Raw genomic sequence first — 26,937 nt, forward strand, 5'->3', positions numbered from 1 at the left:
CAAGATTCCGATATGTGATGAGTGTAGAAAAGAAAAGCACAAAGATCATCCAACGAGTACCTTGCAAGACGCATTCAAGGACCAAACAATTCATCTATTTCACATTATTGCAAAATATGGCAAAGGTGGGTGTCATTTCTGAAATTTTCTTTTGTTTACAGAAACAGTTACCATTGGTGGTGGTTGGTGTCCGCCCTTCTGATCAGAAGACAGTTACTGCAGTAATGTATTCTGGAAGATGTACTACAGGACCACACAACTAATAATGCACTCCCCACCCAGGAATCACTAGAAAGTTTGAACTTTCAACAGGCAATTGCCGCCGTGTCTGGAATCCTCCAGAGAATGCTACAAATTGAGTTGGAGAATGAATTTGAAAGGTTCTGTCTTATTTATCTGAATAGTTCTCAAATAAATTGGAAAACCTCCTCCAACTCCCTTCTCTAAAACTGACACCCCTAATCACCACAGACCATTCCCCACTGCCAACCCTAACAACCCCATGACACTCACTTCCCCAGCTCATCGTGGCCTGACCACCTGCCCTGAGTCAACAGTCTCGACACTCTCCCAAATGTGATCTGAACCAAACGCTCCCAATTTGACTCCTGCTGACTTGAAATCTACCAAGCTGACAAAACTCTAATCTCAATGCCCACATGTACCTTGAACCAACCAAGCCAACTCAACATCTCTCAGACTGCCCTGAACCCCACCCCCACAATGATCCAACACCATCATATAACCACCCCTGACTCAAGCCAACCTGATACCATGCTGAGCCAATGCATCCAAAACTCCCCTAAGCCACCCTCAGACTTCTACCTGTCATCCTAGCCATCCTCAATTTATTGTTCACTTTTACTCTTCCCATTTACTTGCAAACACATCCTTTTACACATCCACTAGCCTATCCTCACCCAATCATTTACCATGCACACTTGTATTATCTAGGTAGCTTGTTAAAGAGGCTTTGGATCTTTTAACTCCGGAATACCATGAGACAGAGGCCAAATAGCCTACTTCTGCTTCTATCAAATCTGTTCTACCATTCGATGAGATCATGGCTGATCTGATAATTCTCAGCTTCACTTGTCTGAGTTTTCCCTACAACCTTTTATTCCCTGACTAATTAAAAATCTGTCTGTATCAACCTTGAATTTACTTAATGATCCAGTCTTGACAAGTGGTAAAAAAAATGATTCACATACTTCTGAAAGAAGAATTTCCTCTGCATCTGTCTTAAATGTTTGACCTTTTATTTCTGGAAATTATGCGCTCTGTCCTAGACTCTGCTAGAAGGGGAAATGAACTCTGAGAATATGCTAATGATTCAGTCAGTCCAATTTTCTTTCTGTATTCCAATAACAACAGGTCCAAACTACTCAACCACCCCTTATAAGACAATCCTTCCATCAGCTTAGTGAACCTTCTCATGATTGCCTTCAATACCAATATTGCCAATGCCAATAGATAAAAGGCCTAAAAGCTGTTTCTCAATATTCCAGTGTGGTTTGAGTAGTGCCAGTACAGATTTAGTAAAAGCTCCCTACTTTTGTATTCCGTTCCCTTAAAAATAAAGCAAAATGTTTCATTTACTTTCCTTTTATTACTTACTCAACTTGGATGCTTTATTTCATTCATGGATGAGGGCTCCCAAGTACCTCTCTTCTATAGCTTTCCGCAGTCTTTCTCCATTTCAATTATATTCAGCTCGTCTTCTTCCTGCCAAAGTACATAACCAGCTGCTAAAGCCTGCTCCACCATTTAATACAATCAATGCTGATTTCATCTTGGCCTCAGGTAAACTTTCTTGCCTACTCTCCATAACGCTTCAATCCATTACTAATTAAAAGTCTGTCTTTCTCCTCAAATTTACTCAATGTCCTGGAATACACCACACTTTTAGGTAGTGAATTCCAGAGACTCATGTCCCTTTTGAGAAATGTCTTTTTTCTTCATCTGTTTTAAATCTGCTACCCCTTATCCTAGAATTATGACCTCTGTTGTAGATTATGTGGAACGTAGGATATGTGGAACAGTCCATCTTCCGCAACTACACTGGCACCACCCCCCACCTTTTCCTCCGCTACATCGATGACTGTATCGGCGCTGCCTCGTGCTCCCACGAGGAGGTTGAACAGTTCATCCACTTTACCAACACCTTCCACCCCGATCTCAAATTCACCTGGACCGTCTAAGACTCCTCCCTCCCCTTCCTAGACCTTTCCATTTCTATCTTGGGTGACCGAATCGACACAGACATTTACTATAAATCGACCGATTCTCACAGCTACCTAGACTACACCTCCTCCCACCCTGCCCCCTGTAAAAACGCCATCCCATATTCCCAATTCCTTCATCTCCGCCGCATCTGCTCCCAGGAGGACCAGTTCCAAAACCGTACAACCCAGATGGCCTCCTTCTTCAAGGACCGCAATTTCCCGCCAGATGTAGTCGACGATGCCCTCCACCGCATCTCTTCCACTTCCCGCTCCTCTGCACTTGAGCCCCACCCCTCCAACCGCCACCAGGACAGAACCCCACTGGTCCTCACCTACCACCCCACCAACCTCCATGTACAACGAATCATCCGCCGTCATTTCCGCCACCTCCAAATGGACCCCAGCACCAGGGATATATTTCCCTCCCCTCCCCTATCAGCGTTCTGAAAAGACCAGTCCCTCCGTGACTCCCTCGTCAGGTCCACACCCCCCACCAATCCAACCTCCACTCCCGGGACCTTCCCCTGCAACCGCAAGAAATGCAAAACTTGCGCCCACACCTACCCCCTTACTTCCCTCCAAGACCCAAGGGACACTTCCATATCCGCCACAAATTCACCTGCACCTCCACACACATCATCTATTGCATCCGCTGCACCCGATGTGGCCTCCTCTATATTGGGGAGACAGGCCGCCTACTTGCGCAACGTTTCAGAGAACACCTCTGGGACACCCGGACCAACCAACCCAACCACCCCGTGGCTCAACACTTCAACTTCCCCTCCGACTCCACCAAGGACATGCAGGTCCTTGGACTCGTCCATCGCCAGACCATAGCAACACGACGGTTGGAGGAAGAGCGCCTCATCTTCTGCCTAGGAACCCTCCAACCACAAGGGATGAACTCAGATTTCTCCAGTTTCCTCATTTCCCCTCCCCCCACCTTGTCTCAGTCAAATCCCTCGAACTCAGCACTGCCTTCCTAACCTGCAATCTTCTTCCTGACCTCTCCGCCCCCACCCCCTCCGCCCTATCACCCTCACCTTGACCTCCCTCCACCTATTGCAATTCCAACGCCCCTCCCCCAAGTCCCTCCACCCTACCTTTTATCTTAGCCTGCTGAACACACTTTCCTCATTCCTGAAGAAGGGCTTATGCCCGAAACATCGATTCTCCTGTTCCTTGGATGCTGCCTGACCTGCTGCGCTTTTCCAGCAACACATTTTCAGCTCTGTTGTAGATTGCCTCACATGAGGCAAGATGCTCTCTATGTCTACTTTGTCAATCCCTTTTGGCATTGTTTTACCTTAATTAGATGATAAACCATATCCAATAGTATGGGCTCTTACCTTATCAAGTTGCCTAATGTGAGGGACCTTCTGAAAATCCAAAATGTTACATTCACTGTTTCCCCTTTATTATTCTCTTTGTTAACACCTCAAAGAATTCTAGTAAACATGTCAGATTTGATTTCCCCTTCATGGAGCACACTGGCTTTGCTTGATCATTTATGTATTTCTACATAATTATCTATTTCTACTATTTAACCATTTATAATAAATTTTAACATTGTCCCAACAACATGCTAACTGACCTTTAGTTACCTTTTTTTGCCACCAATGTCAAAAGAGATATGGTTTGACCTCCAGCATTGATCCTACGCTGCAATGGATGGCTCCCAGATTAGGAATGCTGTGTGGTTCTCAGGAAGCCCAAAATGACATTCATTTTCTTTATTTCCTGAATGGTTAAATGTGGAGTATTCAAAGTAGGAAATGCAGTTACCTTACATATTACAAGCTTCAATATCCTTATGACATGACCAATGAATCCATTGTTGATTGTTGGAAAATAAAATCTGGTTCACTAATGTCCTTTAGAGAAGAAAACTGCCATCCTCCCCTGGTCTGGCCTACATGTGACTACAGGTTTAGTTGGACAATCTTGGACATTTGTCTAAGTGGACTAGACATTCTGAGGGTCTCCTTGCCAGAGGGGACCCTCTTAGGCTTGAACTTCCATAATTTGGAAGGGGGTAGGTATGGTAGAGATGGAGGACGCAATCATTTCTGCAGTGTCCAGAAAGGAAACTTTTAAGGGGTCTATGTGTTGTTTTTTTCTCTGGTCTCCTAGCACCACCCAGCTGCCTTGAGGAAAGGTCACCTGGAGTGAGTTCAAGACACCCGTCCTCCCCCCTACCTTCCATAGTGAGGATATGGTTGATACAGTATTGGTTGATACAGTATTGGGGAATCATCAGTTAAAAGCTTCCATTTGTAAGTCTCAAATTTGCAATAATAATTTGCCTTCCAAATTTAAAATGGCAGTTGCAGTCACAGTGACTGTGAGAATAAATTAAAGAATACTGGCTCTCAGCATAACTTGGAGATGTTCCCTCTCAGACTGAGCTGTTGTCATCCTTAATGAATATAATATTGAAACCTGCTTTTCTTTATCTACTCTTACACATGATAATAGCATCAGATGTAGTAACATTTAAATCAATAGCTTTTTTTGACTTATGTGAACAACATTAGGTGTATTGGTTATCTACTTTTGAATTATGAGACTTTAACTAGAGGTAGTAACATTACATTGTGTGGAACTGAAACATGTAAAATACTTATGCATATAAGGGCTATAAAATATATTGCCTTTTTGCTAGAAATCAGAGATCTGTCATTAGTCCATCCAGAAATATCTTGATTGCTATGCTGGACTATAGACTCGTGATCTCTCACTGGCTTAATCAAGATAAAGTGTGTTGAAATTGAAACTTTTGTGTGGTCCGAGATATCTTGAGTCGACAGGATAATGAAGACCAGGCCTGTGTGCTTATCTATCAGGCTCTGAGAGTGCTGCACCTGGTCACTACTAAACTGTCCACTGAAGCAGCCAGGCAATTGCATGCTTGAGAAGGTGAAGTCCCCAAGGATAGCTGCAGCCATGCAGCCTCTAGGCTATGAGGGCCATTGCTTCCCATATAACTGTCTGTCATTCCTGTCCGTCCTTGTGCATCCTGACAAAGTCCCTGATTGGTGACACCACAGGGTCCTGTCTCACCTAGTACTGAGCAGGTGCCTGGTCTCTGGTAATCGTTTGAGTGAAGTCACAGAAGAATCACTTTGACAAAAGCCTTCATTGTGATGCTGAGGACAAAGATGTCCCCTGTAGTTGTTGCAATCACCTGCATTGCCTCTTCTTTTCTATAACATGATGAGAGATGTGCTATGTACTTCCTGTGGGACAGGTCCTTCTCTCCAATATGAAGAGGAGGGACTGGAGTTATTTCAGCAGCTTAGATGCTGGATCTGCCTGTGAGTACATTGACAGTTGGATCCAGGAACTGTATTCCAACAATTGTCAATATTTTTATTGAGATTAGAAGGTTGAGAGCTGCTTCAGTTTTAGCTGAGCTAAATTTTCTGGAGCTTAAACAATACAATAGCCCATGCAGGAAGTACCAGAAGTATGTCTGCTGTCTAGATTTGGGCACTTCTTAGATTGAAAAGTATGTAAAATGGAAATTTATTGATAGATTTACATTCACACACAATCCTTGCGACACTGAATTCAAGCACTGCTTTCTAACCCACTGTGTTATTTTGTCTTTCAGTTAAGGATGAAAGTGAAAATGATATGCTGAGGCTGAGCATTTTCAAATCCAAACTCCAAGAGAGTAGGACTGAGTTTCAGAAGGAGCTCTCTAATGGATTTAAGCTTTTACATGATCAACTCAAACAGAAAGAGGCCCAGGTTAAAGAAATTTATGAGAATGAGTTGAATCTTAAGATAGCGAATATAAACCGTTATATGGAAGCAACAGCTAAAGAAGTGTTAGGAATGGAAGGTTTAATCCAATATGCCAAGGAAGCAGTAAAGGAAATGAATCAATTTGTCCTTCTGCAAACTGTTAGCCATTTAATAGAACAGCTGAGGATGAAAGTGGCTGATATTAATATATCTGGGCACAAACTAATGACAAACTCTACTGAGCCATATAAATTGGATTTTGAAAGCATTTTGGCTCAAATGAATGAGATATTTTCACCAGTTACAAAAAATTTTGAATTGCTCAAAGACCACAAAGCTTCCCCCATTGATAAGAAGGTAGAAACAAGTGTCCTTATAAAGAAGCCATCAGAGATTAAGGAGACAGAAAGAATCTCAATCCTATCAGAGGAGTCTCATGGAAACATGACTGAAACTCAGCAAGAAAGTGGCGCAAGCTTTGAAAGTGAACGTAGTGTAGACAGAAAATCATCAAAAACAAGCCAAGAAGAGACAACAAATTCTGATGTACTTGTGCCACCAACTATTTACCATCATACTGTGCAGGGAAATACAGCCAAGGTAAGGTGCAAATGCAACTTTCAGATGATTCTACACCACAGATGGAGTAAAGATCCTTTGACGAAAAGGAAATCATGTTTGACAAATTTATTAGCTTTTGAAGATTTAACTAGCAGGGTTAAACATGGAGGAAGTAGTAGATGTATTGTATTTGAATTTTCAGAAGCTTTTCAGTAGTACTCGTTGGATTTGAATAGAGTGTTAATATGTCAGCTTAGACTGAGGATTGGCTAACAGCCAGAGAGCAGAGAATAGTACTACATGGGTCAATGTCAGAAAGCCATTATGTGATTGGACATAAAGATGGAATATGGAATATTTTGTGGAGTAATATGGAGTTACCCATTTTAGTGGGTAGAGTGATAAAAGCATGCTATTCATTAAATAGTGAGAGACTATAAAATGTTAGGATTTAGAGGGATTTTTGTGTACATCTACGCAAATCAATTAATGTTAACGTGAGGGTTGTTGTGTCGCCATACGCTTACCAGACTATAGGGGCTGCACTCTTATTCGAGAGAGAAAAACAACTGGTGGTGATTTAACCTGAGAGCCACCAGACCTCAGGCGAGGGAAAAGGTGGAGAAGGAGAGTCCTTCATGGTAACCTCAAACCGGTAATGGGAATTGAACCCACACTGTTAGCATCACACTGCTCTGTAAACCAACCATCCAGCCAACTGAACTATATCAATTCCCTAACGTGAAGGTTACAGCAAGAATTTGAATGTGAATTGTACAATCATTTTTATTGCAAATCTACTGAAATAACAAAGTAAGAAAGTCTTGCTGCAATTGTATAGTGGCTTGCTAAATGGTTCTAAAAGTAACTTTGTCCTCAGGGTAAGATTCAGCATGCAATGTTGGTAGAGAGCCCAGACATCCATTAGAATTGTGAAACTGCTGAGCCCAAGAGAAGAGAATCCTTGATTAACAGATCTGTTGTTTTGATTAATGGTGTCAACTTAGACTGAGGATTGGCTAACAGCCAGAAAGCAGAGAATAGCACTACATGGGTCAATTTCAGAAAGGTGTTAAGTGATACGACATGAAGGTGAAAGATGGAATATTTTGTGGAGCAATATGGAGTTATCCATTTTAGTGGGAATGTTTGAACCTTTACCATCATTCGATTAAATCATTACTGATTCTCAAACTCAACTCTATTTTCTCAACCATTCCCATATTCCTTGGTTCTGTTTCAATTCAATGATGAAGGGCTTATGCCTAAAACATCAACTCTCCTGCTTCTCTGATGCAGCTTGACCTGCTGTTCTTTTCCAGCATCATCTTTTTCTTCTTCAAAATGTATTATCCAACACTGGGCATAGCTAGTGACTGAATATTCACAACTTGAATTTTAATGATTCACTGATGAGGAAATATTTCTCATCTCAATCTAAAAGGACTATCTGCTTATCCTGAGACCATGTCTTCTAACTTAGTACTGTCTAACTGTAAACTCTCGGCATGTTTTCTGTCAAGCCCTCTCAGAATCTGATTTTGGAAGAGAACTTTGTACAGTTTCTGTAATGCATAAAGAATCAACAGCTCTAGCCGAGCATAATGTTGAAATTATGGGCCAGTATTTTTAAGAAATGACATCTCACATAGATGGTTATGGTGAATTGCATTATTGCAAGTGAGCATGTGTAGATATTGTGGACAGGTACCACCATGGAAAGTGGTTTTCCAAAGATGCAGGATCATCCAATAGTTCCTTGAAGTTGAAGTCTCAGGTAGAAAGGATAGTGAAGAAGGCGTACTTGCCATGATTGGTCAGTGCATTGAGTATAGGAGTTGGGAGGTCATGTTGTACCTGTACAGGATATTGGTTAGGCCACTTTTGGAATATTGCATTCAATTCTGGTCTACCTGATGTAGGAAGGATGTTGTTAAAAGGTGCTGAAAAGATTTACAAGTTTGTTGCCAGGGCTGGAGGGCTTGCGCTAACAGCTTGAATAGACTGAGGCTATTTTCCCTGGTGCATTGGAGGCTGAGAGGTGACCTTATAGAGGTCTATAAAATCATGAGGGACATGGATAGGGTGAATAGACAGGGTAGGGAAGTTCAAACTGGTGGGCAACGGACCTAAACAGACCTAAAAAGGACCTAAATGGCATATTTTTCACTCAAGAGGTTGGTGTGTATATGGAATAAGCTGCCAGAGGAAGTGGTGCACTTATAACATTTATAAGGCACCTGGATGGGTTCATGAATAAGTAGGGTTTAAGGGACTGGAGCCAAATTCTGGCAAATGTGACTAGATTAATTTAGCATATTTGGTCAGCATGGACAAGTTGGACCAAAGAGTCTGTTTCCATGTTGTACATCTCTGACTCTTTGATTCTGTTCAGTTGGACACTGATGTTGAACCTCAGAAGCAACAACAGCAGCAGAGAATATTGGGTCACCATTTCCACATTTTGGAGAGAAATTGGAGGAGTTAGCTCCACCATGAATGCCATGATATTTCCAGCCTTGAATCTGATGTCCAAGTGTATGAAAAATGGAAGAGTCACATGAAGCATCAGGTGCAGCAGCCAACTAAATGCATGGCCAGAACTTTGAGTCTTTTTTTAAGATTAAGGAGGCCTCAGCTTGACCATTCAGCATGCCACATTGAAGTGGAGCAACATTCTCTCCAGCTCATGGTCAGCAATAAAGTGTGGGTGGTCAAAGACAGGGAAGAGGGAGGAAGAGCTTAATACAGTTCCTTTGACAGAGCCTTCCAAAACCACAACCTTTCTCACTGAAAAAGCTGAGAGAACACTGACACCCGTGAGTGCCCCTCCAAACTGCACACTATCCCAACTTAGGACTGTATTGTTGGTCCCTTCACCATGGTGGGATCAAGGCCTTTATTTCCCTTTTCCAGCTTCACAATGGATATATCTGCATCAGGCATACAGCAATATTGCAAGATGGTGGTTCACCACTGTCACCTTAACGACAATTAGTGATGTGCAACAAATGCACGTATCCCAGAAAATATTTTTTAAAAAGCAGCATAGTAGTGGGAGTTCAAACGCACTCCTGCTCCTTGCCCACCTCCCTCTCAATTCCAGAACATCATGCGCTACCTTCTGTTTGGATGGCTGAGTCTGATTGTGCACAGGTACAGTGTGGACAGATCTTGGTGGATCCCTGCAGGCTTCTCACTCTCTCATTCTCAGCTGTCAGCTGACTGCTCCTAGTTCTGCTGAAGCAAAAAGGTAACACCACATAGAAACAGTAGAAAAAGAAAATAAACCATTCATTGGATGTGAGCACATCATTGGCTGGGCCAGCATTTATTGCCCATCCTATCTGGTAAACCTCCCATATGATTATGAAGGGAGTTCCAGGATTTTTACCCAGCAACATCAAAGGAATGGTGGCATTTCTAAGTCAGGATGGTGGACAACTTGGAGGGTACCTTGCAGGTGGTGGTGTTCCGATACATCTGCTGTCCTTATTATTCTATATGGTACTGGCTGTGCACTTGGAAGGTGCTACCTAAGTAGCTTTGGAGAATTTACGCAGTGCATCTTGTAGAAAGTATACCTCTGCTACTAAGCATCAGTGGAATCCAACTTGTTGAGTGTTGTTGGAGTTGCACTTATTCGGACAAGTGGGGAGTATTCCATCACACTTGACTTATGCCTTTGTAGATGTTGGACAGGATTTTGGGAGTCAGGAGGTGAGTTACTCAGAGTCCTACAGCACCGAGATAGGTCCTTTGGCCGAAACTGGTCCATGCTGATCAAAATGTCACGCTAACTCCATTTCTTCACACTTGGCCATATCCTACTAACCCTTTCCTATCCATGTATTTGTCCAAATGCCTTTTAAATGTTGTTAATGTATCCATTTCAACCACTTCCACTGGTAGTCCATATGCATATCACCTTCTGTAAAGCAACCCTGGTGTGTTGCTTAAGAACAAAGGAATTCTTCAAACAAACGTATTGTATGGTTTTATCAACCGAGATGCTTCATGCAGACTCTTGTTAAAACGTATCAAGAGTGTTAAACTCTGCCTGAGTTTGTGCACTCTAGTAATCCACCTATCAACTGCAATGTTATCATTTCAGCATGGAGGTTTGTTCAGAAAAATGTTGACTATTTTCTCAGCATTATCCAATTAACGCTTACCAGAAGAATGTTGTTAAATAATAACTTTGGCTATAGCTGTTCAATTGTTACAAGGTGGATAATGTATACACTAAGGATTCAAACTTCTGAACATTGTAAAATTTAATAAAGGACATAGGTAGTTAATGGGTTACATTTTAAATCTAACTGTGAAATTTATTAACAGATCAACTCCAAAGATAATGATTACTGTTATATTATGGGATTTTCTTCTAAGTGTAATGGTAAACCCCAGAAACCAGTGCCAACGATATATTATAAACTGTGCAAACACTGTGCTTATTACTTCTTGTAGATTTTTTGGATGGTTCCAGAATATGACCTTGTGGATTCTTTCGACGTGCAATTACAAGAGATGGGTAATAATAATGGAGCTCTACCGCAACTAGGTGTAACGTTTTCCGGAATAGATGCCTCTTCATTTGAGACTCAGGTGAAAGCCAATTCTGAAGCTATCTTCAAGGTCCGTGCAATTACTGCCTTTGGACAAAGTGATTGGAGCTATCCTTACAAGGTAAGTATGGTTTTATTCAACAGTTTTAGTGCTGACTGTGTGTTTTGTCTTAGCATTTGTGGAAAGATAAGTACCTTCTATTGTGTAAAATAGTTAAAACTCTCCCATTGGTGGATTCATGCCATGGATGAAGAAGGTCTCGGATTAGTGAACGGCAACAACTAAGATGCTACTGCTGAGCTTGTATTGGACAGGGAAAACCTTGTCAGGAATCCCTCTCACACTCTGTATGATCCCCACCTCGACAATCTCTACTAATCTCTACTAATCAATCAATGTACAAAGACCCCAAAGGATGGCAAGATTAAACTTAAGTATCATTGCCCTCTAATTAAACAGAATTTTCACAGTGAAAAATGGCTGCTTTAGGAGAGAGAGAGAGAGAGGAAAAGAAACGACTCATTTTTCATTGCCTGCCCTTCTAATTGAGTGGCCTTTCTCAGTGTAGATGTTGAAATGTAGACTCAGTTTTGGTGGTATTCTACTGACTTCACTGAGGGCAAGCACAAACATTAGAATTGCAGCAACTTGCAACATATATTGTGCTGAAGTTTACAAGAGTGCACAAGCGACCATTTCAGTATGTTCATTTTTTATTTCACCAGATCTCATGACAATGCCCTCAAAGGTTTCTTTCCAACAGCTTTGCTATCAGAGGGCAAACTCTCTGGTGGCTAGATGCATACTGGCACATAGAAACATGGCAGTGGTTGTAGAAGGTCAGTCATCCTAGCTCCAGGAGATCTCTGCAGGTGTTCCTCAGGTTGGTGTCCTAGGCCTTCAGCTGCTTCATCAATGACCAACCTCCATCATAAGGTCAGAAGTGGGGATCGTCACCAATTTTTGCATAATGTTTAGTATCATTCATGAGTCCTCAGACACTGAAGCAGTCTGTATCCAAATGCAATAAGATCTGGACAATATCCAGGCTTGGGCAGACAAGTGGCAAATAACATTCACGTGATATGAATGCCAGGCTATGACCATCACTAATAAGAGACAATGTAACTACCACCCCTTGACATTCAATGGTGTTACCATCATTGAGTCCCCACTATCAACATCCTGGGATGTTGATCATTCTGATCATTGATCAGAAACTGAACTGGACTCACCACATAAGTGCTGTGGCTACAAGAGCAGGGTAGTGAGGCATAAATGCTGAGGCTGGGGCTTTTTTCCCTGGAGCGTCGGAGGCTGAGGGGTGACCTTATGGATGTTTATAAAATCATTAGGGGTATGGATAGGATAAATAGACAAAGTCTTTTCCCTGGGGTGGGTGATTTCAGAACTAGAGGGCATAGGTTTAGGATCAGAGGGGAAGGATAAATAGACGAAGTCTTTTCCCTGGGGTGGGTGATTTCAGAACTAGAGGGCATAAGTTTAGGATCAGAGGGGAAGGATAAATAGACGAAGTCTTTTCCCTGGGGTGGGTGATTTCAGAACTAGAGGGCATAAGTTTAGGGTCAGAGGGGAAAGATATAAAAGAGACCGAAGGGCAACTTTTTCACGCAGAGGGTGGTACGTGTATGGAATGAGCTGCCAGTGGAAGTGGTGGAGGCTGGTACAATTGCAACATTTAAAAGACATCTGGATGGGTATATGAATAGGAAGGGTTAGGAGGGATATGGGCTGGATGCTGGCAGGTGGGAATAGATTGGGTTGGAATATCTGGTTGACATGGACAAGTTGAACTGAAGGGTCTGTTGCCATGCTGTACATCTCTATGATTCTGTGACTCTAAGTAATTTACCTCCTGACTCCTGAAAGCCTGCCCACCATCTGCAAGGCAGAAGTCGGGTGTGTGATGGAATACTCCCCAGTTGCCTGGATGGGTGCAGCTGCAACAACACTCGAGAAGCTTGACACCATCCAGGACAAAGCAGCCCACTTGATTGGCACTGTCTCCACCACCAACACTCATTAGCAGCAGTGTACACTATCTACAAGACACACTGCAGAAAGTTACTAAAGATCCTCAGACAGCCTCATCAAAACCCACAATCACTTCCATCTAGAAGGATAAGGGCAGCGGATCTATTGGAATACCATCATCTTAAAGTTCCCCTCCAAGCCACTCACCATCCTGACTTGGAAATATATTGCTGTTCCTTCATGGTCCCTGGGTCAAAATTCTGCAATTCCCTCCTCAGTGGCATTGTGGGTCCACCGACAGCAGGTGGACTGCAGCAGTTCATGAAGGCAGCTCACCATCACCTTCTCAAGGGCAACTGGGAACAGGTAATAAATGCTGGCCAGCCAGCAATGCCCACATCCCACAAAAATGAATAAGTAAATTCTCACCCATTAGATAAAGGAAAATACTGTGTAGATAGTCTGTTCTATGACAGATGATTTCTTAAATTTACATTTCAGATTGGAGTGTTCTTCTTTCATCTGTTCCACCATCTGCATTTTTATTGGAGTGTTAATTTTTCTCCAACAGTACTAGTCCTTTTATGCACTAAGATATTTAATTTCTCAACTTCACAATCATTTCAGTTGCTCCTGTTACTTTATTTATAGCAGCTGTGTTAGCTGGATAAGGAAACCAATTTGGGAATATCAGAGGCACCCCCAATTTAGAGTGGTAGTTGAGGGGTAGGAATGACATCAGTAATTGTCCCTTGTATGTTTAGTATGCAACTGGCCACACCGGATACTGAATCAGTCCGCACTATTCTATCGCCCGGACTCTCAGCCGCACCGCACGCTGCCCTCGAAGCGGCTGCTGGGGGGGATGAGACTGTCACACACCTCCTTCTGGAATGTGCCTACGCAGAAGAAGTCTGGAGAGGAATGCAGTGGTGTTTGTCGAGGTTTGTCCCGAGCAGCGCCGTGACGTGGGACTCCATGCTCTACGGCCTGTTCCCCAGGACACACACCGAGATGAATATCAACTGTGCCTGGAGGATCATCAACTCGGTGAAGGACGCTCTCTGGGCGGTCCGAAACCTGTTGATCTTCCAGCTGAAGGAGTTGACCCCGACTGAGTGTTGCAGACTGGCACATTCCAAGGTCCAGGACTACGTGTTGAGGGACACGCTGAAGCTTGGGGCAGCTGCCGCCAAGGCGCGGTGGGGAAAGACTACCGTGTAACATCTGCCTGCCTAAAGAAGAACAGGGGGCCCACGCAGTCATTTGGGCTCTGCTGACGCCTCAGCTAAAAATGTAATCGTACAGACCTGTAAATAGGAATGATTACTCTGTTTTCGGTATGCAAACAAATGGAATGTTTACATATGTATGGCATGTCCAGCTGTACAGATCATCAAAGTATTTTATGAATAAAGTATATTTTTGAAATAAAAAAAAAGTCAGCACTATTCTAAAACCCTAAGAGGCTAAGAAACTTAAAACATTATTTGAATTCTCACCCACCAACTCAAAGGAATCTCACAAGTTTTCAAGTGTTAATACATTTACTGCAAAAGCAACATTGACAATACATTACTTAATAAGCAACTGATATGCAAAACAATAGAATATAATCCTTATTAGTTTCTCAACATGTTTAATATTCAAATACTCACATTTTAAACAGTACATTGTACTCTTGCATAATTTATGGTCATTAAAAGATACTGCCCAAGGTTACTCACAGCTTCTAATAGCTTCTCTTCTCCACCTTTCAGCATCAGCAGCAAATGTCCCTTCCACCTGTCTTCTGAGAAACTGTGAACTCATTTCCAGAATCATGTTTCGTTCTAATGATTCACTTCTCCCAGTCATGCAGAAAAATATCTTATGGAGCTCTTAAATTCTTGCCGGTTCTCTTTCCTTAACCAGTTGCCACCAGCATTCTGCCTGGTGAACACAACACTTTGTTCCTTGTTACTCACAGTTGCTCTTATCTCTCTGTTTAACTGGATTCATTATATTCTTTCTATCTTTATATTTCTCTTTCCATTACCCTGTCCCTTCTGCTCCTCCCCACCCCCACTTCCTTAACCCCTTGCTCCCCCACTTCTGCCCCACTCTCCTTCCACACCCCCACCGCTCCTTCCCCACTCATTCCATCTTGTCCTTCCTTCCTTCCCACCGTCTTGTCCTTCTTTCCCGTTCACACCCATGTCCTTCCTTCACCACCCCTCTGCTCCAATGAAAGCTGTCCCCGTTCAGTCTCCTAGACAGAGAAGCTGCAGTAACAAGAAAATCTCCCTCTGCCTTTGTTTTCAGGTGTTAAACTGGCACAGAGATCTGGGAGAAAGAGCAATTCTGGTCAAAAGAACACACAATATTTTCAAAGTAGGAGGCTCCTGTGATACTCTAAGTGTCTGTGCCATTTCATTGGGCTTCCTTTCATTTCATTATTTCCCTACCCCCTCCCCTCCTGATCTTTGCAAAAGTGGATAAAAACATATTATGGCTAAAGGGTGGGGATTCTACAGTGTATGCCTCATCTTCTAACTCCCCAAAATCTTTCTACCATTGACAAGTTACAGATCATGAGCTTAATAGAATACTTTCCACTTGATAACTCAGTTCAACACTCTTTAGGTCAAAGCAGTCTGCTTGATTGGCATCCCATCCACTATTCTGTACACCACCAATTCCTTGGTCAAGTATACATCAGATGCACTGTAGCAACTCACCAAGACTTCTTCAACAGCCCCTTACAAATGCATTTTCTTTACAATTTAAAGGACAAAGAGACAGCATTGAGTTATAGAAATCTATAGATAAAGGCCACTGAGTCTGTGCCAATCAAAAGCAATAACCCATCTATTCTAATCCCATTTTCTAGCACCTGACCCATAGCGTATGCCTTGACATAAGATTGCATGGTGGCTCAGAGGTTAGCACTGCTGCCTCACAGCACCGGGGTCACAGGTTCAATTCCTGCCTCGGGAGACTGTCTGTGTGGAGTTAGCACATTCTCCCTGTGTCTGCGTTGGTTTCCTCCAGGTGCTCTGGTTTCCTCCCACAGTCCAAAGATGTGCAGGTCAGGTGAATTGGCCATGCTAAATTGCCCATAATACTAGGTGCATTAGTCAGAGGGAAATGGGTCTAGGTGGGTTACTCTTCGGAGGGTGTGGACTGGTTGGGCCGAAGGGCCTCTTTCCACACTCTAGGGAATCTAATCTAATCTAAATACTTCTTAAATGTCATGAGGGTTTCTGCCTCTACCACTCTTACAGGCAAGTGAGTTCAACGCTCTGACTGAATTTTCCGTTCTCTGAATTTTTTGTCATTGATTTCAAATTCATTTTGAATTCTCAGCCTGAAACAATAACTGCTTAGTAGAGAGAAATTCACCTTTTAGTTTCAACTGGCAATGAGACATGCTGTAGATCATCTGGGGAATTAAATGGCAAACGATTTATGCTCAAAGTTCATGTTCACACTTAAATGATTGGACCACAAAAAGTACACAATATCAAATTGTCTCTGCTTTGAACTATCTTTCCCTGAATCTAATTGGTCGGGTAACTTCTGTATGACCCCAAGACGCTGGTAGTGCCTTGCACATCATGGGCCACGTGCCTGACATCATGTGGGTGTAATGATGCATAATATTCCAAGTTGGTGTTTCTGGCATCTTAACTTGTAATGAGTATGGGAAAGCTCATTTAACTATAATATTTTTCAAGAGGGTTCAAATGGAAATAGCATTTTACAAATAGTAAAGCATAGCTAAACCATTCCTAAATCATTTAGCATTGTCTCACTGAGCTGCAGCATATAGTTATTTCAAAATAAAGTACTTTAAAGCTGTTGAGCTATAGATATTACAGCTTTTATTCAAGTACTTTCCACTCAGTAGAGTTCGGAGTGGTAATTAACCAGAAAGCAAGGTAACAGAGGGCAACTCTGACCCAGCATTCCATCATATACATGCTGCTTCCATTGGAAATGGAGGAAAAGGAATAAGCTATTCAAATCTGTGAGCCCATTCTACTGACCAATGAAATTATATATGATAGTCATATAGCACAGAAACAGCCACTTTTGTCCAACTCACCCATGCCAACCAAGTTTCCCATAATGGTCCCATTTGCCTGTATTTGACCTATATGCTTCTAAATCTTTCCTATTCATGTACCTGTCCAAATGTCTTTTAAATGTTGTAACTGTACCCACATCTACCACTTCCTCTAGCAGTTCATTCCATCCTCTGTGTGACAAAATTATCTCTAAGATCCCTTTTAATGGGCTGAAGGGCCTGTTTCCATATCGTGGGGAATCTAATCTAATCTAACCTTTTCTCCATTCACCTTAAAAATATGCCCTCTAGCTCTGAACTCACCTACCCTAAGCGAAAGATCTTTGCTATTCAGATTACCTATGCCCCTCATGATTTCTATAAATTATAACCTCCTATTCTCCAGTGAAAAATAAATCCATTTACCCAACCCAACTTATTCCATAATTGTTATGTTCTTCCCTAAAAATAAATCAACCTATGCTTTGAAATTTTCGACTGCCGTTGACTCAATAGCATTTTGAGGGAGATTGTTGCAATTTTGACCTTGCTTGGTGACATCATCACTGATTGGCTTTGCTGTAATTTTAAAACGATGCTCCCCTTGTTCTGGTTTATTTTTGTCGACTCTGTCAAATTGTTTGATCATCCTAAATGGCTGTTCTATATTTAGCTGGTCCTGTGATCATTGTGTTGTCCCAAACAAATTTGTGATCTTGTCATCTGTGGCTAGAATTTCTAGAAGCATGGCACTCAGCCACACACTCCATCAACAAACACATTGACCTCGACCTAACGTACTCACTACAACAAATAATCAGAACTGGCAACCCGAAGCAGCAGAAATGGAACCAAATAAATTCCAGAAGACACAGTACAGCAGCACTTCACAGGAGACTCCAAAGCGCTGAAGGTGTCACCTAGTTAGGGGATGAAACCTGTGCAAATCAACTTCCTAGCTCGGCAAACATACCTTCAACCACGAGATCTTTTGCCCTTTTCAATAAGTGGTATTCAGCCTGACCTGCTTTGCTTTTCCAGAGACACAATTTTCAATTCTGATCTCCTGCATTTGCAGTCCTCTCTTTCCCCTAGCCACATAACTAGAGACCAGCAGGCCCTTCCCTCACTGGCATTAAGGACACCAGAACTAGAAGTTATGCTTGGCAAGAGCTGCTGGTCAATGAAAGGCTGGCATCTCCTTTGAATTGAAATGCTGTGGGTGCTTGTTGCTGCTGGATCATCGCTGGATCCCAGAGTACAGAGATCCCTTTGAGCTCCCTGCCCACTGCTGGCTCCCTCACTAGCTTTTCACACAGGCAGCTTTTGTCCTGTCATGATGGGAAAGTAATGAGGTTTTTGATATCATTACTTGCATTTTCACTTCTGTTTTCCTCTGTCAGTGAAGTTTTCTCATCCTTTGCTCTTCTGCTTGCAGGTATTTGTTAATTTTCTTTTCTGTCTGTCTACATAGTTGTGTGATGGTTACTTGGGATGAGGAATTTGCTCACTGTCATTGGCTAGCTTCTGTGTGACAGCATTTCTATGTCGATCTGTTGTGATGATCTTTGACCTGGAAGCAATGCACTAAGGGAGAAAACAAGTGTAATTTCTTTGAAAGGACTATGAACTATTCACTGTTTTTAGGGAAAAAAAGTAAAAGTTTGCATCAGTTCTAACAGAACATAGCACATAGAACATTACAGCGCAGTACAGGCCCTTCGGCCCCTGATGTTGTGCCGCCCTGTCATACTAATCTGAAGCCCATCCCACCTACACTATTCCATGTACATCCATATGCCTGTCCAATGACGACTTAAATGTACTTAAACTTGGCGAATCTACTACCGATTCAGGCAAAGCATGCCATACCCTTACTACTCTGAGTAAAGAAACTACCTCTGACATCTGTCTTATACCTATCTCCCCTCACTTTAAAGTTGTGTCCCCTCATGTTTGCCGTCCCCATACTTGGAAAAAGGCTCTCCCTGTCCACCCTATCTAACCCTCTGATTATCTTGTATGTCTTTATTAAGTCACCTCTCAACCTTCTTCTCTCTAACGAGAACAGCCTCAAGGCCCTCAGCCTTTCCTTGTAAGACATTCCTTCCATACCAGGCAACATCCTAGTAAATCTCCTCTGCACCCTTTCCAAAGCTTTCACATCCTTCTTATAGTGCGGTGACCAGAACTGTACACAATACTCCAACTGTGGCCGTACCAGAGCTTTGTACAGCTGCAGCATAACCTCCTGGTTCTGGGAAACTCAATCCCTCTATTAATAAAGGCCAAAACACTGTATGCCTTCTTAACAACCCTGTCAATCTGGGTGGCAACTTTCAGGGATCTGTGTACATGGACACCGAGATCTCTCTGCTCATCTGCACTCCTAAGAATCCGACCATTAGCCCAGTACTTTGCATTCCGATTACTCCGGCCAAAGTGTATCACCTCACACTTGTCCACATTAAATTCCATTTGCCACCTCTCAGCCCAGCTCTGCATCCTATCTATGTCTCTCTGCAACCTACTACATCCTTTGTCACTATCCACAACTCCACCGACCTTGGTGTCGTTGGCAAATTTACTAACCCACCCTCCTAAGCCCTCATCCAGGTCATTTATAAAAATGACGAACAGCAGTGGACCCAACACCAACCCTTGCAGTACGCCGCTAGTAACTGGACACCAAGATGAACATGTTCCATCAACTACAACCCTCTGTTTTCTTTCAGCAAGCCAATTACTGATCCAAACTGCTATGTCTCCCACAATCCCATTCCTCCACATTTTGTATAATAGCCTACTGTGGGGAACCTTATCGAATGCCTTGCTGAAATCCATATACATCACATCAACCGGTTTACTCTCATCTACCTGTTTGATCACTTTGTTAAAAAACTCAATAAGATTCGTTAGGTATGACCTAACCTTCACAAAACCGTGCTGACTGTCCCTGATCAGATTATTCTTTTCTAGATGATTATAAATCCTATCTCTTATAACCTTTTTTCAACACTTTACCAACAACTGAAGTGAGACTCCCTGGTCTGTAATTACCAGGGTTGTCTCCACTACCCTTTTTGAACAAGGGAACCACATTTGCTATCCTCCAGTCCTCAGGCACTATTCCTGTAGATAATGATGATTTGAAGATCAATGACAAAGGCTCGGCAATCTCTTCCCTTGCTTCCCAGAGGATCCTAGGATAGATCCCATCTGGCCCAGGGGACTTTTCACACTCTGCAGTATTTCTAATACCTCTTCCTAGTGAACCTCAATCCCTTCTAGTCTAGATGCAAGTGTCTCTGTATCTTCCTCGCCAACATTTTCATTTTCTATATTGAACACTGTCTAACTGGATCAATTATAATTTTCCTGGATAATATGTAATACTGGACCATGTGAATGTGGAAGCAGTGTTAAAAGGAAAAAAGTTAAAAAAACTGTGTAGCTGGAATATACAAAAAAGCTTCAAGCACAAAGCCAGCCAAATGCCATGAGTAAAGGTGATCAGGACAGTATAGAGAGTATCGGTCGTACTTAAAAAAAAAAGAGGGGGCAAAGAGGGGCCATAAATATCTTTGGCGGATATGATAAAGGAGAACCACAACACATTTTGTAAGTATATAGAGAGTAAGAGGATTAACAGGGAAACGGGTGTGGTGTATTAGAAACCAAAGGGAAAATCTGTGTGGACCCAGAAGATTTGGGTGAGGTCTTAAATAAATATTTCTCATCTATATTCAAAGAGGAGATATTGTAGCTCAGGATTTCATTTGAAATGATGAGGTTCTAAAACCTGTTAAGATTAATAAGGAGGAGCTATTAAATGTTCTAGTGAGCGTGCAGAAGCATAAATCCCCAGGACCTCATGCATGTAGGCTGCTATGGGATTGCTGGCTTCCTGGGGGATATGATTAATACTTTGCTGGCCACAGCCAAATGCCTCATGACTGAAGGATAGCTAATGTGGCTTCTTTGCTCAAGAAGGACAGGCAGGGATAGGCCAGGTAATTACAGAGCAGTTAGTCTGACAGTGGTGGGGAAATTATTGGGGAAAAAATTCTGAAGGACAGAATTAATCAGTACTTAGAAAGGCAGGAATTGATTAGGGATGGTCAGCAGGGATTTGTTAGATGGTTTCCTGTCTGACTAAATTAGTTGAGCTTTTTGAAAAGGTGATGAAATACATCAATGAGGGTAGTTCAGTTGTTGTGGTTTAAATAGATTTCAGTAAAACCTTTGACAAGGCCCCACATGGAAGCTAGTTAAGGTAAAAGCTGATGGGATCCAAGGTAAATTGACAAACTGGATCCAAAATTGTTGGGAAAAAGGGATGGTTATTTTGGTAATTAGAAGTCTGTGACCAGAGGGATACTTGCTGTTTATCACATACATACCTGAATGTGAACAGAGAAGGTATAATTAGTAAATTTGCAGATTAAATGAAAATTGGTGATGGTGTTGATAGTGAGGAGGACTGTCTCAGGCTACAGGGCAAAAGTGAGGACTGCAGGTGCTGGAGATTAGAGTCGAGGGTGTGGTGCTGGAAAAGCACAGCAGGTCAGGCAGCATTTGAGGAGCAGGAGAATTGATGCCTGGGGTAAAAGAGGGGCTTCATGATCAACGGCTTTCCTGATAAGTGTGAAGTGATGCATTTTCAATGGACTAATAAGGGAAGGATGTATACAATGAATAGCAGCTCCCCGGCAAGTACTGAGGAACAAAGGGAGCTTGGTGTACAAGTGCATAGATCCTTGAGGGTGTCAGGACAGGTAGATAGGTTGGTGAAGAAGCCATACGGGATGCTGATCTTCATTAGCCAGGACTTGAAATATAGGAGCAAGGAGGTCTTCTTACAGCCTGTTAACACATTGGTTAGGTCACAGATGGAATGCTGTCATTCTGGTCACCACACTATAAAAATATAGATGACACCAAAATTGGTAGTATAGTGAAGAGTGAAGAACATTAGCTAAGAGTACAACAGGATCTTGATAAACATGGACAGTGGGCCGAGGGATGGCAGATTGAATCTAATTTGGATAAATGCTATGTGTTGCTTTTTGATAAAATAAACCAGGGCAGAACTTGCAGTTATTGGTAGGGCCCTGGAGACTGTTGTCAAGCAAAGAAACCTAGAGATCTCAGTGGACATTTTTCCTGCTTAGCAGAAAATAAGACAGAAGCTGTTGGAGATATTATCCAAGCCAGCTTTTTAAGACCAGGAACCTGAAAAGCTGAGTGGAGAAGTGCTAAAGAACTTTTCCCGGAAGTGATCAAACCATGAACCAGTGTGTTTTGGTTGGTTCACTGAAAAGGAACTTTGGAAACTTATACCATCAAGACTGTCATAACCAGAGAGACAGGAGATTGGTAGAACTGTGTCTTTCAGGTAATAATTGTACCTATGAAACTCGAAAGTGAAAGCTATTGTCAGATAGGGCCCTTCATGTGCCCTGCATGTGGAGCCATAGTGACATATTTCTGGAGGGAGTAGTGAAAATGTTTGCAATTATGTAAGATGTGTTATTGTATAGACTATTCAATATGAAATTAAAAAATTTAAGTATTATTTGCCAGTTAATTCACATTTAATTTGTGTTGGCTCTGATTTGTATTAAAGTAAAAGTGGTTACTTAGATTCTGCATTTTTCCTATGTGAATCATAACACTATATAAATTAAACAAACTATGAAAAGAAAATCACATCTAGAAGTGTAATAGGTGGCTGTGATGGAACAAATGTGCTGAAAATTTTGTCAAACATTAAGATTGACAAGTCGCCAGGCCCAGACCAGATTTGTCCTCGGCTGCTTTGGGAAACGAGAAATGCAATTGCTTCACAACTTGCAAAAATCTTTGCATCCTCGCTCTCCACTGGAGTCATACCTGAGGACTGGAGAGAGGGAAATGTAATTCCTATCTTCAAGAAAGGAAATAGGGAAATCCCCGGCAATTACAGACCAATAAGTCTTACGTCTGTCGTCTGCAAGGTGTTAGAAAGGATTCTGAGGGATAGGATTTATGACCATCTGGAAGAGCATGGCTTGATTAAATGCAGTCAACACGGCTTTGTGAGGGGCAGGTCATGCCTCACAAGCCTTATCAAGTTCTTTAAGGATGTGACTGAAGAAGTTGATGAGGGTCGAGCGGTGGATGTGGTGTATATGGACTTCAGCAAGGCATTTGATAAGGTTCCCCATGGTAGGCTCATTCAGAAGGTCAGGAGGAATGGGATACAGGGGAACTTAGCTGTCTGGATACAGAATTGGCTGGCCAACAGAAGACAGCGAGTGTTAGTAGAAGGAAAATATTCTGCCTGGAAGTCTGTGGTGAGTGGTGTTCCACAGGGCTCTGTCCTTGGGCCTCTACTGTTTGTAATTTTTATTAATGACTTGGATGAGGAGATTGAAGAATGGGTCAGCAAGTTTTCCAGACGACACAAAGGTTGGAGGTGTCGTTGACGGTATAGAGGGCTGTTGTAGGCTGCAGCGGGACATTGACAGGATGCAGAGATGGGCTGAGAGGTGGCAGATGGAGTTCAACCTGGATAAATGCAAGGTGATGCATTTTGGAAGGTCGAATTTGAAAGCTGAGTACAGGATTAAGGATAGGATTCTTGGCAGTGTGGAGGAACAGAAGGATCTTGGTGTGCAGGTACATAGATCCCTTAAAATGGTCACCCAAGTGGACAGGGTTGTTAAAGCATAAGGTGTTTTGGCTTTCATTAACAGGGGGATTGAGTTTAAGAGTCGTGAGATCTTGTTGCAGCTCTATAAACTTTGGTTAGACCGCACTTGGAATACTGCGTCCAGTTCTGGTCGCCCTATTATAGGAAAGATGTGGATGCTTTGGAGAGGGTTCAGAGGAGGTTTACCAGGATGCTGCCTGGAATGGAGGGCTTATCTTATGAAGAGAGGTTGACTGAGCTCGGGCTTTTTTCGTTGGAGAAAAGGAGGGAGGAGAGGGGATCTAATTGAGGTATACAAGATAATGAGAGGCATAGATAGAGTTGATAGCCAGAGACTATTTCCCAGAAATGACTAACACGAGGGGTCATAGTTTTAAGCTGGTTGGAGGAAAGTATAAAGGGGATGTCAGAGGCGGATTCTTTACACAGAGAGTTGTGAGAGCATGGAATGCGTTGCCAGCAGCAGTTGTGGAAGCAAGGTCATTGGGGACATTTAAGAGACTACTGGACATGCATATGGTCACAGAAATTTGAGGGTGCATACATGAGGATCAGTGGTCGGCACAATATCGTGGGCTGAAGGGCCTGTTCTGTGCTGTACTGTTCTATGTTCTAAATGTGACAATGACATTTCCTGGGTGCAAAGAAATAACCAGCTGGTTTGTACTTTTCCAACCAGTAGGTAGGTTGTCAATGTGGCTTGAGAAGCCATTAGAAGAGGAGACTTTGCCAGTGTTATGAAGACCTATTGTTACATGGGGAGACTGCTTGAAAAACCCTTGTCAGCTTTCCAGTAGGTTCCTAGGTGAGGGCCCTCCCAAGATGGGTGCTATGTTGCTCAAATCGCTTTTAAAAAATGTGCACCTTCCTTAGCCGCCATTGATACAGTCACCCTGCAACCCTTGAGACTCAGTTGGATGGTAATAGCCTGTTAATTAACATTAGCTGACAAAATACCAACCCAGAATTCCAACTCCTTGCAAAGCTGGGCCAGATTCTACTTTTGCTTCTGGCAGTGGGTCAGCATCAAGGCTGACCAAAATCAGCCCCACGTTTTTATATGATGGTTAGCTATTGCAATCTCAGCGTTTGTATGTACAAATATTTGACCTTTTGCTGAACCTTTTAGACAGTCTTTTTTCTGCATATGTATTTATTGGAGAGAATGTCTTGTAAAAGTAGAACTTTGCACACAACCTGCAGATTTTTAATAAAAAAAATTATCAATGTTGATATTTTCTGAATTTGACAGGTTTCTACTAAAAAGAGTTAAGTTGGAAGAGGACCGGTCCATACTTTTAATGAAGCAACCAAGGAAGATAAACTGGGAAATCAAACATACCCTTCGAAACTATATGAATGCCAATCAGATGGAACCGGATGATAAATGATGTTTGAAAGTACTTTCATGTGGCTTCGGTTCATATATTGTAGCTTTTACAGTTAACGAGTTGTATTGGTCACATGCATGAAATGTACTTTGAAAGGTCTGAATCAAGCTGTTTGATGCATTGAAAGATTACATTAACTTAAGCTCATTCATGTTCAGGTGGAAAATTTGGCACAATGATGGCAGTCCTGCATTTGAATTGGAAGGTTGTGAGTTCAAGTCTCATGCCAGAAATAAAAACATAAACTAGACTGATACTTCAGAAGTGCCATCAATGGTTGACCTGTTACACAAAGCCCACCCCTTCAGCTGAATTTAAAATATCCAATGGCCCTCTTTGTTCCAAGAGTCTGAGAGTTTGCTCTCACATACAGGTTGATACTTATCCCTCAAACAACAGCCACTGAAAGGAAAATTACTGTTGATATTGTACTTCTGTATACATCACCTTGGTGTGGTCAAATTAACTATGTTTTTTTAAAAATCCATTCATTAGCCTTGCTGCCTAAGACAACATTTAGTGCCTGCCCCTAGTTGCCCTTGAAAAGGTGGTGGTGACCTGTTGCCTTGAACTGCTGCAGTCCATGTGCACAGGTAGACCCACAATGCCATTAGGGAGTTCCAGGATTTTGAAGGAATGGCAATATTTTTCCAAGTTGGTATGAAGAGTGGCTTGGAGGAGTACCTGCAGGTGGTTGTGATCATCTACATTGCTTCATTGGGTGTAAAACACTTTGGTATATACTGAAATTATATAAGGTGCTACATAAATGCAAGTTCCTTCTACTTAATTTTACTTGTGGTATTAAACATAAATTAAATTTAATTCTAATTATTCATCTACCATCTGTTTTGCTCATTTGAGGTATTATAAGGTGGAGATCTAGTTTGCCAAAATTATGCAATAAAAATTTTAAAATAATTTAAAAGCACAATTTGAAACAATTTCTGTATTTCAGTTACAGTTTCAAATTGTATATCTTCTCATTTGGGACCTCTGTTGTAATAAGTAACAAAAAAAAATTAAAGGAGAAGGTATGACTCACTGTATTGCTTCATTCTTAGGCTGCATTAAATTTTTAATAACGTCTTCTCAAATACATTTTAACTTTTTAATTTGTTTAAAGAATCTCCTCTATTTACTGCAAATATAAGAAATTTTGGTCAACAATTAAAATTTATTAGTGTTGGAACTTGTATTGTTTAACAGCATATAAACTATTAAAATATCTTTGCACCAGATGAACAAGTTATATGCTTATCTTTCATGCTACTCAATATTTGAGTTGCTTTCGATCTGTGATTGCCTTAGTAACGGCCCTTAACTGTTTTTTGTTGAAAAAAAATCATTCATGGGATGTGGACTTTCATCAGTAGATGAACACCCCCTTGAAGATGGGGTGAGTTACCACCTGGGACCACTGCAGTCCATTGAATGTAGATATACTGAATGTTGTTAGCGAGGGTATTCTGGATGTTGACCGAGCGATACTGAAGAAATCGTGATATATTTTTCGAGGTCAGAATGGAGAGTGACTTGCAGATGATGGTGTTCTCATGTATCTGCTGCCCTTGACCTTCTAGTGGTCATGTTTGTGGGTTTAGAAGGTATTGATGAAAGAGACCTGGTGAATCCCTGCAGTGCATCTTGGAGATAGTACACACTGCTATCACTGATCATAGGTGGGACTGGTTG

The 26,937-nt window shown here is 42.0% G+C and overlaps 1 protein-coding gene across 1 annotated transcript; it reads left to right on the top strand.

Moving 5' to 3' along the window:
* Nucleotides 1–26,477, top strand: LOC122556330 (tripartite motif-containing protein 42-like). The gene is made up of 4 exons (XM_087993256.1): nucleotides 1–125; nucleotides 5,842–6,578; nucleotides 11,010–11,228; nucleotides 25,104–26,477. Exons 2-4 carry the CDS (start codon nucleotides 5,865–5,867, stop codon nucleotides 25,122–25,124), a joined length of 954 nt encoding a protein of 317 aa, XP_087849382.1. The 5' UTR covers nucleotides 1–125; nucleotides 5,842–5,864; the 3' UTR covers nucleotides 25,125–26,477.
* Nucleotides 26,478–26,937: the final 460 nt, after the last annotated feature.

This window comes from Chiloscyllium plagiosum, unplaced genomic scaffold, assembly GCF_037043375.1.
Source record: "Chiloscyllium plagiosum isolate Xiang-an unplaced genomic scaffold, Cpla_swu_hap1 HiC_scaffold_13, whole genome shotgun sequence".
Classification (NCBI taxonomy): domain Eukaryota; kingdom Metazoa; phylum Chordata; class Chondrichthyes; order Orectolobiformes; family Hemiscylliidae; genus Chiloscyllium; species Chiloscyllium plagiosum.

Excerpts from the sequence above, each read along its gene's own strand:
- LOC122556330 (XM_087993256.1), top strand. The coding sequence starts at position 5,865 with ATGCTGAGGCTGAGCATTTTCAAATCCAAACTCCAAGAGAGTAGGACT. Across the intron at positions 6,579-11,009 it reads TGCAGGGAAATACAGCCAAG|ATTTTTTGGATGGTTCCAGA; the intron begins GTAAGGTGCAAA and ends TACTTCTTGTAG. Across the intron at positions 11,229-25,103 it reads ATTGGAGCTATCCTTACAAG|GTTTCTACTAAAAAGAGTTA; the intron begins GTAAGTATGGTT and ends TGAATTTGACAG.